Below are 15001 nucleotides of genomic sequence, written 5' to 3'. Positions count from 1 at the left end.
AGAGACAGAGGCCAACGAAGTTAAAAGAGATTAAAAAATATATATATTTAGAATTATTTTTGCATTATTTTGTTTCTGCCTGTAATGCTAAAACATTGAAAAAGACCACAAAAAGGAAAAAAAAAAGAAAAAAATTGACTGTTATTATTCAGCAAGTTTCCCACTTAAGAAGGATTATAGTCATTTTATGGACATTGTAATATCATATTACACATCATCAATATGAAAGACACACTCAATTTGCTTGTGAGAGTCACAGTAAGAGCCTCAAATGGATTATTATGAAAAATGTCCCTGATGGACAAGAGCACTGAGAGTATCTGTGTCATAAGGACGTGTTTGGATAACGTTTGTGTGAAGACGAATGACCTGGATATTCACAAAGGTTATTTTTAAATGTGGCGGAATAATGCTAATGACAAATACTGTAGTGCCTCCTTTAGGCCAGTGTGATAGCATGCAGATGGTCTAATCCATACTCACTAATTTAACATGTGCTTTGTGTCAAACACAAATAAAAACAACAAGATATTTGGTCAACAATCCATCAAGGTCAGTATTGGAAAATCAACTTTTTTTTCTCCAAAATTTTATTGTTATTGGTTGTACATTATAGAGTGAGGTTTCAGACTATTGGACCCCACTGTACATTATATACATTTATATGTGCCTGCTGGAGCAGTGGGAGACGGCATTAAAGAAAAGAAGACAGTGGTTTGTGGGGAACAGATGTGTTCAGAGGAGGTCTGAGGCGGGGAGATGGAGGCTAATAAACAAGCATCTGGTGGAGGCGGCGAAGGACACAGAATTGATGAAAATGTAAACCGAGTTTCATTTTTTTTTTTTTTTTTTGGTTGTTCTCATGTGTTCAGATCTTTTTTCTTTCTTTCAACCATGGTGCTAAACTCTGAGGGAAGACACGATGATGGAGGGTGGTGTGCAATTACCAGTCGATATGTGTCTGTCTATCTCAATGTGTGTGTGTGTTTGTATGTGTCTGTGGTGACGCTCCAGTAGTCTTGGTAATTACTGCCAAGGGTAGACACAAATGCACCCAGATATTTAGTCTACAGGCATAAATGGGAGCAGGAGGTACACACACACGTAAGATGTGTCTGTGTGTACTGTATATGTGTGTGCGTGTGTGCGTGTGTGCGTACTTGGACAGCTATACGTGTGAGGACCAGTTTGAGTTTTAAACCATCAGAGTGAGGACATTTTGGGAAAGTGAGGACATTTTGGCTGGTTCTCACTTTCTCAGATCCCTTCCAAGGACTGTTTGATGGTTAAGGTTAGGGATTTGTTTTGGATGGTTAAGGTTAGGGTAAGGGGCTAGGGAATACATTATGTCAATGAGTGTCCTCACAAAGATGCATTGGGGTGTATGGACTTGATGGAGTACAGTGTGAGTAAAACCTAGCCACAATTTTGCAGTCTGTAAAGAGACTCAGTCAGGCAGTAACACCGCCAAGATCCATGGGTTCACCACAGACACACAACATGCACGCGCACACAAAACCTCCTGGTTCACCCTGTTGTATAGATTTCCCTGAAGAACCCTTAATTCAACAGCTTCAGTTTAATTGGACTGTGGTTTGTCCTGCCCCATTTCCCCCGTATCCTACTTAACACTGGAATGCATCAGCCATATCAGCAATACATGGTAAAGGTCACACACGCACACACAAACATATCAATACAAACCCACTCACAAACAGCACTACACCCCAATATATGGATTCACCACACAAAGCTTAACGAGTGCATTTCATAGCCATTATGCATTTCACAATCTATTTCCTCCTTTAGGTATTATTAGCGGAACATTTTGCATTCCATTACTGACTGACATTAATTATGTGAGTTTCATGGATTAGCATTATAGCACAATGTGAAGCCAATATCTAATTTCCTGTGTGTTATCAATGTACTATAAAGACCGAAGAGAACAAGCTACCAGCAATTAGATTAGTTGTTGGTAAAAATGCGGTTGCCAAATCAGTAAAGAGGCCTGGAAACACTAAGTAAAAAAAAATGTTTGAAGAATAAAAACAAAATCACAAAGACAGTTAACTATGATAAGTAGTTAGCTGTCAAAGCACAACCATGTTTGGTTAGCAGTTTTGGGGAGTTCTGTTTGCATCTGAAATTTGCTTCAATAGGAAGAAACAGCATTCTGTGTTTAGCATTGGTACTGTCTGGGCTCGTATTCACAAAGCACCTTAAGGCTAAATGTAGCTCCTAACTTGGAGATTAGTAAAAGTAAGAGTCATTAAAAAATACACTGTGCATTAAAAGTCATGGTAGAGGGTAAAAATCAGTCAACAGAACTCCTAACTCACTGAGACCGTATTACAAAGAATGGCAAAATACAACAGTACCCCAACATTGAGCTCATTACCATTATAACATTATTTTAACTGAGACTTACAGGAGGGCATGCCATATACAACACAATATTCAATGATTAGTTGGTTGAGTTATTGATTAGGTGACCGTCTTCCATCACATCCACAGAGTTTAATTTTATGTATAGCTTATAATTAGTCCTACATTTGTTTATCCTGACTTGGTTAACAACAACAACTCATTATCTCTACCTACTAGACTAACAGGGTCCAGAGCAGAGAGAAAGCGGGCTTAACTTTCTGACTGTTAAACAAAATGTTACACTTAAAATTAACCTATTTGCTTTTATACAGTCACAAATTCAAAACAGTATTAAGTGAGAACATCAGCTGATGTTTTGGTTATTCTTGTCCTCAGTGGTGTCCCAGTTATTTTTTCCCTAATTGAATTCACCCACAACTGCCTGTGCATAGCTGTTGAATCATTAGCATCTCAAAGGAGGTTTTATTATGAATATGATATATGACAGAAGATGAAGAAAAACATGTAGCAAATATTTTCTATTACATGGTATATTTCCCAGTGGTTTCCTGTGTTTAAACATGTACGGTATGTTCGGTGTCAGGATTTTTTGGGCTGGGTTAACTTTCTATGTTTCTGTTGGTATACTCAGCTTCCTTTGCTGCTCACCTCATAGTCCAAATCTAGATGGTCAAACTCTCCATTGGTCCTGAAATGCTGAGTGTGTCTGTCCATGGTGAAGTTGACATTGCGACGGTAGCGCTCAATCACCACTGAGTGCCAGTGATTGTCATCCAAGAGGCTGCCAGTGGTCACAGAGGTGTGACCCAGGATAGAGCCGTACTGGTTGCTACCTGTAATTAACATGTCATAATAATATCAGTTATAAAAACACAGGCTTTGGACACGGTGTAACAAAATGTTGAATAAAACATAAGTGTTGAATAGCTTAAAGGCAGTTATTTGAATACTCAGTCAGTTTTTATTTAGCTAAAACTATACCGTCTATATAAAACTAAAGTATTTTTATTGCCTGCATGTGTTTTGTTTATTTACATATACTTATTCAAGCTATGGAATATAGCAGGATTACAGGTTGACTCAATTTTACAGTACACTGAACAGGTTGATTCAGGTCTTTATACTGTGGTTTGACATGTTTACAAATCAAGTCTTCTTCACATACAGTACATTAGAAAACAATTATGAGTAATTCTTGTAAGAATTTACTAATAATGAGACATCTGACATTTCTTCAATGGCCTGAAGTGAAGTTATGCTGAAATAGATTTTGTTGTTTGTCCATGTGTGGGAATGTATCACCACTGTTGATGCTTCCGAGCAGCAGTGAGACATCCTTAAAGGTTAAAGCACTCCTGTCAGCAACACAGCTGGTCAACGGTGAGTGATGCTCCACACACTTATGGATTGTTGCGGCTGCTGTTCACAATGTAAAGGGTAAAAAGCTCTGCTTGAATGCTTTATGTTTGTTATAAGATCAGGGTGTCTTGAAAGCAAACCTATGCGTTTGTTTTCTGCAAATTATTCATCTTGCGTTGAATTTCTAATTTTGACCTTTTTATGGTCGTGTTTAGGCGTCCCAAAGTCATCCTGGGGATTCCACTGCTGTTAACAAGTGTAGGATTTCATTGATTCAAGTGTTATTTTCTATTGAACATACAGTAATCCTGTCAGGGAAGACATTTTCTTATGAATTGGCGGTTGAAATGAGTGTGATTGATTAGAGCTATAATTTCTTGGGGGCAGGGTTGTTTGACAAAAATGGCATTTCCTGTTATTGTCAAGAATAAAATGATGGTGTTGATTCTCAATTAGCCTCAAAAACAACCACAAGCATCAGACTGAACTATTAGTAAGTATAAAACTAAGTATATGTCTAAGTAAATGACACACACCCAAGTTTATCTGCAGCAGCAGCTTAGCCTTGTGAAGCTCTAGGGTGATGTAGTCTCCCTGCTGTCCTTCCCCATGGAGAATCACACCCTCGCTTTCTGAGGTCTTGAACCTTAGTGCAATCACATCTTTAATGATCTTCATCTTCTTCATCTGCACAGATGGTATACAAACACAGATTATTAATATTCAATGGAAAAAGGAAGAAAAATAAAGTAAAAACATCCGTTTTTCATTTGAATTTTAAGAAATAATGATACAAGACAGCATGAACTCTAATCTCGCAGCTGCCAACTTTATTTATTTCCCACTATATTGCTTTTCATTATTTTTACCTTAATTTACCAGAATTAATTCTGGGAAAGATTTATTCAAAATAAAATATGTTGTCAAAGTAGTTAATCCCGTACCTTAAAGCGATAAGAGATAACACCCTGTCCATCAAAGTTGATCACATCCGCCCCTAAAACGCACACATGACAGAAATAAACAGAGACAGAGAGAACAAATAGGTTAGTTATCAATGAAATCAACAACACACATAAAAGCAACAGCAATGTGCCTATGTGCAATGATGATGAAGATGGGCTGTGGGAATGTAATATCCACTGGGTGTATTTGCCACCTGAATTGGCAGTAGGCTAAAAATGGAAACTTTACAGGTTGCTATTGCTGCAAGGAAATTTTATTGTTTCAAGTGATATTGTACCCAATAGCCATTTTCATCGAAGACATTGCGACGTGCCACAGCAGTAAAAAGCAGAGGTGTAAATAATAAAATTAATGATGGCTGAATATCATTCAGACGATTTGGTCTCCGGATGCTGGCAATGTACACGTTGTCTCACTGGCACATTACTGAATTACTGGGAAAGCTGAATTAAACAAAGCCATTGTTAAATTCAGAACCTACACCTTTGCTTTTACGACCATGACAAGTCAAGATGTCTGCTGTGAAGAAAAAGGCCTGTGGCGAATAATTTCAATGGCTTTAAATATTTGCCAGAAAATATGCAAAACACATGCAGATGTACAAACAGTGCTGCTGTGAAAATTGCTTTCTGTGAACAGTGACACTTGTTGACAATAAAAATAAAAAATAAAATCCATTGCATAGGGTTTGGACTAAACTAGTAAGAATATTACATAATAAAACATATTTATTTACAAGTAAATGTGAAACGCTACATATATTCTTCCAGGTGATGGACAATTTGAACTCTAGTATGGTAAAAATAGACAAAATATATTCCATAACCAAGTAGCAGGAAACTTCAACACAAGAAGATGATGTTGTTGAATGTAGAGAGGATATGACAGATTGGATCATCTTATATATAGACATACTCATGCACACTCACACTGCCTCTCAATCTTATGTACTCCCTTGCTTCTTTACATGACACACACACACACACACACTCACATACACATAGACACTCCTGCCGAGCCTGCCCTTTCATGATAAACACCTGGGAAGGGAGGGGGCGCACAGGAAATTACATCTGTTCCCTTTGTTCTAACTTCAGTGTTTCTGAAATGATCCCATGCTGCCTCTCACTGGGTACAAATACATGCCTTTCAATCCTCACTGCTTTACCCTTCACTCTTGTTCTTGCAGTAGTTCTTGCTCTCTATTTCCCCTTTCATCTTCCTCCATTACTCTGCCCTCGACTCCACTTCTTATTTTGTCCCCCTCTTTGGTTTCACAGTTTCACTTCTTCCTTCCATCACTTCATTTGCCTCATCCCCTCCTTTCTCTCTCTCTCTCTGGCTTTTTCCCCTGGCTCCTCTCATCATTGTTCTCAGTCACGTTTATGGTACAAACAGTGGTAGTAGCTGACAGTTTTCCAATTGTTTTATGAGAGCTAGGTGTGCTGCTCAGAAAATGGTTGCTGTGTGAGCCGAGGCCTTGATGTCAGGAAAGAGACTCTATGGACGATGGAGAGGTTTTCCACCACCTGCAGACCACTGGGCGATGATGGAGAGAATAAGAGAGAAAGAGGGCAAGAGCTTGTGATGCAATGTAACACTGGAGGACTACTTGGTCTCTATCAAGGACAGCTGTGACAGTTATGCACACAAGATGGCCTAGGTTTTGAGAGCCTGACCCAGGAGAGCAAGTCGTTTTGGACCTTGACCCAGATGGTGTGTTTCCACAAGAGATGTGAAGCCAGGGTGATTGAGGTGCGCAGCTGTGACAGCCAATATAATCTTCAAATAGATGACGCTGGCAGACATTATTTATCAGCATGTGAAAATTAGACACCGCTTTCAGTACACAATTGTTAAAGCACCTGCAAAATGGTAAAGGGTGGGAAATGAGGTGTATACAAATACCAAGAGCAACAATACGATGGTTGCTATGCAGTTTGCCAGTGCTAAAAATCTCATTTTGGGACTGAACTCATGATGATTACACTTTAAATCTACAATCCATGTTTCCATCATGTTTACGATATTTAGTTATTCTAAATTTTAAAACAACACATACTGTCCTTCAGACTAAATACATATTTTGTGTTATATTAGATAATCGACAAAACAAAATAGACATGAAAGCTTTCTTCTTTCCTCACACAGAGAAGTGAAACGGTCTGTTATTTGACAGCCAGGGGAAGGATGATCTGCACCGCCACCGACTTTTTTTCTTAACCTCTGTTAATTATGGAACCATGCAGGTCCTCGTACCCCCAGACATCTACCAGAGACACTAGCTGACATTAGCTTGGCTACATACACATGCATCACTGCAGCGTTCCTGCTCATTATTTTTGCTAATTAGTCTGTTTAAAGCATTGTCACCGAGATGCCACCTGCAAGGCAAAGTGAAGGTGCACTTAACTGGTATTTAGTATTTATAATGTTTAATTGTATCCATAGCAGCAAGTATTACCACTCTGGCAGCAAACAAGGCGGCTGTTAAGTAGAAAAATTGTCTGTTACTGTATGACCTTCTTGCATCAAACTTGACTTCAAATAAATGGAGATCGAATACATTTGCATTATTGATTAGTTGATTGATCACCATGAAGATGAAATTTAAGCTGTTGTCTATGCTTCATATAAATGTATCCCTTTTTAAAAAAAACAACAACAATACTAATAGCACTGTACTATGACACTATTTACCCCTCCCTTTTTCCCTTCACACTTATTACACCCCTCAGCCTGAAGGCTACAACGATGCTCTTTCAGGTGTTTATGTGTTTGGCCTCAGTCCTACTACAGAGATAGATGCTATCCATAAACAAATTTACATAAATACATTTCTTTGACTCGACAGATGATGATGGTGATGCATCACCTTGACAACAGATTTAAAGTTGGCATAAATAGGCCACAGGTTGAAGACAGATTTGATACGCGTGCATCCTTTTGAAATTCTGCTTGCATGAGAGCGATTGCGTTTGTATAGAAAATTTAATTTGTACTACTATGTTTCTGTCTGACTTCCCTTTCTCTCACATACAGGCTCGACTATTTCCTGACTCATCTATGAAATAATTGATTTTCTGTATGTTAATCAAAATGGAAATAAGCATGTAAATTTCACAGCATGGTGGATCATGTCTCCTTTATAGCCTCTAGCTCTGGCACGGGCACATAGACAGCCTTTCACTGCAAAGTCCCAGATGAGTCATAATATGGTATTGCATTTAATTATCGTACATTATCCAAACCTAGAATTATCATCTACAACCAACATATTTTGTGATTATGCTGGAAACATTACATCTACAGTATATTTATCTGCCTCCTTCTCCTCCTACCACTACTCTTTTGTGCTTTCCTCTTTCATCCTCTGTTCTTTGTCATTTCCAAACCCTGTGTTTTTCCATTCTTTTCATCTTTCTAAGAGAAACGTACAGTTGGGGAGTTTTGGATGGGTAGATGAACAGACAAATGCATGAGCTCTGACTGAATGCTGAAAAAAGGAGCAGTGACAGAGTAATCATGAGAAAGCACTGCAGGCTTCAAAACACAGCTGACAGACAACTTTGAAAGATGACGCACCCAACCGGGGGGGTGTGTGTGTGTCAACGTATGTGTGTGTGTGGAAGTGTCTCTCTCTCTCTCTGTGTCATCACCAATATCCGTGTTGTAAGCAGGTGTTTACCTGATGTATTTATGGTGTGTCTCGTCTGACAGATGTCAAGGCGTGGCGGACAACATTCATATCTTTCAGAAACATAGACATTCTCTGCATTTATTTGGCCTAGAAACTGATACATTCTTTTAATAGTACTATTGTTTACTTCAGACACTGACAACCAATTGGTCTGTCTGTCTTCTCAAATGATAATAGACGGAGATAACATCAGCAGTAGTTGTTGCTGAGGCTGAAAAGGGAGAACTCATTATGCATTGCTGCTCAAATCTTTCTAAACCTCAGTCTAATTCTACAGTTGTGTATGTCGGAGGATTTGAGAGTAGAATATTTGGCCTCATGGGGATATATGGTTTATAAAATGGAAATATTTGATAGCTAGAAAATTCTGATGGATGTAGGCTATTTGTCAAATAAATGGTTCTGTTTGAAAATCAAGTTTGGAGCTTTTTTTATATTATTTCTTGACATCTCAGCACACCTTTTTCATAACAGACATTTTGACTTGTTCTACTAGAGCAAGCACAGGTGTTACTAATCCTACAAGTTCTTCAACTGGAACAGCCAGATACTGTAGATCTTCACCTACCCTATAACACAAACCACGGGAGCTTTTGCACAGCTATTGTGTTGTCATGGTTAATAAACATGCATAAACATGCAGGGTGGACCACTGAGGATGTACTTGACCTTTTGTCACCATGGTTACAAAACAAAATAAGCAGTTTGGCTTGTGAAATGATTATGATTTGCTTGGACACTAAATGGTGTCAAAGTCCTGACTCATCCATGGAATGGATGAGAAGTTAAATTCAATTCATTTTCTATGGTAATGGAGGGCACTGCTTGGCAAGGCATTGTGGGAGTTGAGGTGAGACTGGGTTGAAAGTTAAAACAATTTAAACTATATTCATATTCATGAGTAAATTCACAGTTATGGTGATGACACACAAATTGCACAACATAACATCAGCGATCTCTCGGTTGTTGTTGCTGTGGACTTACATTTTCAACCAGTTTTTACTTAGCAGAGGACATGAATCCCAGTATGTAGAGCAGTTACATTTTCTGACTCAGCACTACAATTGCTTTTTCTTGTGAGTTTTTAGGGGATCTACACCATAACCTCCTTATGTTGTGATTTCTATGAAAACATTCAAACCTAACTGTGGGTTGTTAGCATAACATCGGTGTGTGCTCTATTATGTTCAGTATCCCAGGTCAGTACTGTACGACAGCGAGCCAGCAGCCAGGATCCTGCAAAAGTGCTCCGGCAGCAAAAGAATTGGTAACTTAGGATTACATTTTTATGCATACAGTAAACCCTCCACACACTCAGATGGCAATTACAGGCAGCAGGTGTTGAATTTTAGCAGGCCCTTTGTAGGAAGATTTCTATGTTCCTATCACACTGTCGTTGTCCTTAGTCATATTGTCATTCTGAAGTTGTCTGCGTCTTCAGTGTCTTACAGAAAAAAAATGGACTAATTACCTCACAGGCACTATTCAAAGCCGATGTTGCTGAAATAAACTGTGCCTTAAAAGGTCCAGTGTGTAAAATGGGAGGAAAACCGTGACATCAAGTGTTCAGATTCTAGTTGGCAGCGCTCACATCCGCGAAGTGACTTGTTTACCACGACTGGGATGACTGGGAGTATTTCAGGAGCATGGAGCGATGAGGAGAAGATCTAAACCATTTTACAATATGTCTGCTCATCTTCATCTTCATCTTCTTTCCTTCTGCCGAACGCAAAACTCTCTGACTGGTTGGATTTTCCGTTCGGGCTGCCGTACAAACATGGCAGCGTAAGATGGTAGTATATTTAGATTTTCCCAATAAACCTAGCCACATATTACTCACTGGATCTTTAAAGAAAATGTGGCATGGAACAACACAGAAAATCTACAGATCAAAGTTTTTATAGTCCTATTTAACATCACTGAGACCAGTACTGCATTCTTATAGTGGTTCTAGTGATTCTAATGAAAGAAGTACAGCAACAAGATGACTTTAACTTAGCATAAAAGCAACCAAATGCATTGGAAGTGAGTTGTATTGCAGTTGAATTAGACCAAGAGTGTAGTGCTAACTATAAGGGGAAAGGTGATTGGTATACACTTTGTCTGTACACACACACACACACACACATATGAACCTGTGTGTCTGCTGTGTGTGTGTGTATTGCATCTTGTCATTCCTTATCATTACTGACTTGCTTTTCTGTTACATGGGTAGGAAATGAAACAAGGGAAATATAATCAAAAGGCTGATGTCTGACTGGAATGCAACTCATGCCCTTGTATTCACGCACAGACGTACACACTCACAGACATATCCACACACAGTGTAATCGCATCTCTGGAATGAAAGATATACGCGTGTCACTTATAACAGTAATTTATGCAGAGCCTTAATTGAAAATTGTTATCAAAATCAATTTGGCAGCCTTTAATAGGATGAGAGCAAAGAGGCTGCAAGAGAGTTAGTTCCCTGGATGATACATTTGTTACAAAGCAGGAGACAGTGTGTGAATGTCTATGTATCTGTATGTGAGTCTGTCTATAACTACACGCTGCATATATACAGGCTACAGAGTTTTTCTGTTCCAGGCATGGTCTGTGTTTGATTTATACAATATATAGAAGAGCAACAGCTCACAGAGAAAAATAAACACTGTGATTGGCACTAAAAAAAACATCATTACGCTTTCCCCATGGATCCATAATAGAAACTATTAATACAACTTGTACAGTGGGAACAGGTTCACAGTGTAGGTGAGTGTGACTGTGTGTTTGCCAACACTCACAGTAGGAGCAACCGTAGACTTCTATTCGCAGGCCAATCCTTCCCTCCTCACTCCACTCCAGCGGGACAAGCCTGAGGAAGCGGGCCACGATCTCCTGCTGCAGCTCATGGCGGACCGAGCTCTCCGAATTTGAGTTTCCAGAGAAGGCCTGTAAACCCAGTCACGTACACACACACACAGACAAAAACAAGAGTATTTGTTTGACTTTCTGTCTCATCCAGCTTTGAAGGTGCACAGTCAGTGACAGTATTGTGCCTCTGTAAAATTGCCCAATGTCTGTCACACTTTAACTGTTAACTTTGTGGATCTAGAAAAGTGTACACTGATGATGTTTTGATGTTTTGTTTTTGGCTTTTGCAACTATGAGATTTACTGGAATCTCTTAATGTATATCTAAGTGCTGTTAAAGTTAACGTGTTAATTTTGGCGATTCATTTTAAACATTTAATGCATGGGATTTATAACTTATTATAACTTTGTCTTGATTACTATTGGAGACTGGCAGTTAAATGTTTAAATATTGCATTTGTATATGAGTGGAAAAGAGAATCACAACAGAAAAGACGCAGTTTCCTGGAAACCAAAGGTAGAAAAAAAGCCAAAACAGCCCTGACTCGCCTGAGCTATGATTTGGGCAAAGAGAGGACATTCCCTTTCCTTTCCTCTTTTCTCCTCTCCCCCCTATAACTACAACCTAATCCAACTCGCCACAGTTCCTGAACTCTTTTCAGTCCTCTCTGAAATGAGCATATAGACCGTTTCAGAGAGTATAAACAAATACAGGTGTTACCAAGGATACTAATTAAGGCTCCATTCAATTTAGTGTAGCAGAGCGTTTTCTAATGAGCCACACCTGTCTTTGTTTATACTCTCTGAAAGGGTCTATACATCATAACCTCTTTCCCTGTGCTTTCATTCTACACACATACTGTACATACTGTACATAACACTTTGCACAAACTATTGTGGAGAAACACCACTATTAGCCCAGCAGGTAACTAGAAGAGAACAACACACTAGGCTGCCATGTGTTATTTTAGATAAGACATGAAGTGTTTGAAGAGTGAAGAGTGAAGGGGGAAAAAAGCTCTGCTAAAGACAGTCTGCTTTGAGCTGACTCCTCAGTGACCCAAGCGTGTACCCCTGAAGATACGCTATCTGCAAAGGAGGAGATGGTCAAGAGTTCACACGAAGCTCAGAGCCACGGAACTTCAACTGTAGTGAGAGAGTGGACACAAGGTGAACAGTACCTCTATCTCCTCTGCGCCGTTACAGCACTTTCATTTTTAATCTTTATTTATCTAGGAAAGGTTAACTGAGCACACAAACACTTTTTTTTTATTAGCACCCTGCTTCAAATTCACTCAGCTCCACATGAGTCATCTGGATACTTTTACTGTATCTTCTATTCTCTGTAGGTGGACAGGTCCTGAAAATCTGGGTTAAGTGACTTTCTCTAGGGAGAATGTGTCGTTTTTGAGGGCGAGGCCTGCAGTACATCCATGTATGTACATTAAATAGTCATTAAAACAGCACTTACATCTAATACAAGTTTCCTGCTGGCCATGCTATAGCCATGGTTATTAAAAAAGTAAATATTTTGTTTGTTCTCACCAACTCCAATTTTCTGGATGGCTCCTGAACACGAAACGTAGCTTGAATATGCAGAAGTTTTTACCTTTCCCTCAGTCTCAGCAGCAGGGGTTGCGTTAATCGATTATTGTCTGTCATTGACAAGTTTTTTAAAACTGTGACTGAAAAATCTGAAGGCCATCGGTCACTTTGACAAATTGTAATCAACACCCCTGCCTAGTTGGTGGCGAGTGCGCATATAATTAAATACTGTCTAGTCCTGATGTACTGTATGACCTTGATGGCTTCACACGGCAAAATGTCACGGCAACAGAGTGTCCTGTTGAAAACTGGCAAGCTATGGAGTAGAGAGCCGGGGCCGAACCAGGGGAGTGAGCTGCTGAAAGCCGGCCAGCTCTGAAGGCTGGGTAGCCTGTTGCTGCTGGAGGCTTTCTGGAGGAATACAGACACTGGGCAACGACACCAGCCACACCAACTTCTGCTCTATATCCAGAGCTGTTTATGGGGTGGAGTTTATTTTTTAAACTTTTGGAATTAAAAAAAAAAGTTTTATCTTAATGTTCGCTTCTCAACCTAACATTAGCTAACACCAAAATCACACACACCCCTAAGCCTCTGTCATCAAAAGTAAAAAAAATAGCTGCTATTTGTATCACGACCAAATCCATAAGCCTAAAAAAAACAAATCAATGAAACATACCATCAAATGACTGAAAGAGTTTAAATGGTTAAAAATATTCCCAGAACTAAAATATTTTTCTCATCACTCCAGCTAGCTAGCAGCTTCCTGCAGAGTTGTTTGTACATTTCTCTGCCTCTCGCTACGACATCTTTCTCTTTTCTCTGTTGCTGTCAAATCTTCCCCATCCTCCTTCTCATCTTGTGCTCTCTGTTTTATGTTTGTCCTTCACTATTCTGTTTCCAAAATGCCTGTGGCCCTGGCTCAGGATTGAAGCACAAAAAGCACGAATGTATCAATTTGCATGCACACATGCAGGAACATATGCATACGTGCACAGACACAACCACCCGCACACCACCTTGCCATTTAAACCTTTCTGTAGCATTAAAACCTGATATCACCCTTAAGCTCATTTCATAGTTGGAAATAAAATCCTAATAAAACTCTGAAGACTGTATATCTTCTGAGGATTTAGCTCAGTGTGTGCGGAAGACTTTACTTCTTTTTGTCCAGCTGACACTTTCCACTCTTTGCCCTTGTCAAGGTATAAGAGAGAGAGAGCGAGAGAAGGAAAGAGAGAGGGAACAAAACAATTTTTCGTCTCCCAAAACCTCCATCCTTCCAATCCCCATTTTCCAGCTTCCTTCTTTTATTTCTCATTGTGTTCATCCCTCTATTCGGTACTTATCTGTGCTTGGCTGAATGAACAGCTCAATTCAAAAGGCATTACTATGCAGAGCGGAGGGCACAAGGTAGGATAGGGAAGAGAGGGGGAGGATGTGGAGGAGCTGGGTGAAGAGGAGGTAAAAGTTGTGGATGCTGAACATCTTGCGAAAAGTCTGTTTAGTCAACCATTAAATTCCCTCTCCTCCAAAGTCAAATCATTAACCAGCAAACCAATGAGTAATTGTGAATTTGTGTGTGTCTCACTGTGTATCGTGTGTATGTGTAAAGCGTTTATGTCAGCATGTGTGTGTGTGTAAGTGTTGCATGGGCAACTTGAGAGCTTAGACACTTTGACGTTTTGTTTAATCAAGAACCGGGGTAATTTACGGCAACAAAGGCCATGAAGTGCCTGAGGTAACTTTCAGTTTTTACTCTGCGTATGTATGTGCATGTGCGTGTGATGGTTTTACTATACTTGCGGGGTCCAAAAAAGGGAAGGTCACTAAACTTTTGGGGTCCATCGGCTTAGTATGGACTGAAATGTCGGAACACACAAATTTAAAAGGCTGTGTGAGGGTTAAGACTTGGTTATGGTTAGATATTCAGGAGGACTGGCTAGGATAAGGTTAGAGCCGGGGGAATGCATTTTGCTGATGACAAGTCTACGCAAATATAATGAAACAAGGATGTGTCTGTGTGTGTGTGTGTGTTCATTTGGGAATCCTAAGTGGATTCAAATAGAAAAAATATGTGCTCTCCCTCATTGCGCTCCTGTGGGGATGTGCATTAGGTTTAAGAATATTAAAAACTGAAGTTGTTGCGATTTAAAAGTTTAAACAAGCAAAGTTAGCGTAGAAA

The 15001-nt window shown here is 39.5% G+C and overlaps 1 protein-coding gene across 1 annotated transcript in view; it reads right to left on the bottom strand.

Moving 5' to 3' along the window:
- Positions 1 to 15001, bottom strand: part of cntnap2a (contactin associated protein 2a) — a gene marked incomplete at both ends in the record, with an annotated part of 308927 nt that overhangs the window by 128607 nt on the left and 165319 nt on the right. Inside the window, 4 exons of the mRNA XM_083995741.1 lie at positions 3040 to 3220; positions 4283 to 4437; positions 4695 to 4747; positions 11203 to 11350. Coding sequence (XP_083851867.1) covers positions 3040 to 3220; positions 4283 to 4437; positions 4695 to 4747; positions 11203 to 11350 — 537 coding nt within the window. The remainder of the gene's footprint in view (positions 1 to 3039; positions 3221 to 4282; positions 4438 to 4694; positions 4748 to 11202; positions 11351 to 15001) is intronic.

The sequence above is a fragment of the Trachurus trachurus genome, assembly GCF_905171665.1.
Source record: "Trachurus trachurus genome assembly, chromosome: 20".
NCBI classification, from domain to species: domain Eukaryota; kingdom Metazoa; phylum Chordata; class Actinopteri; order Carangiformes; family Carangidae; genus Trachurus; species Trachurus trachurus.
This window is presented reverse-complemented; position numbering and strand designations above follow the sequence as displayed.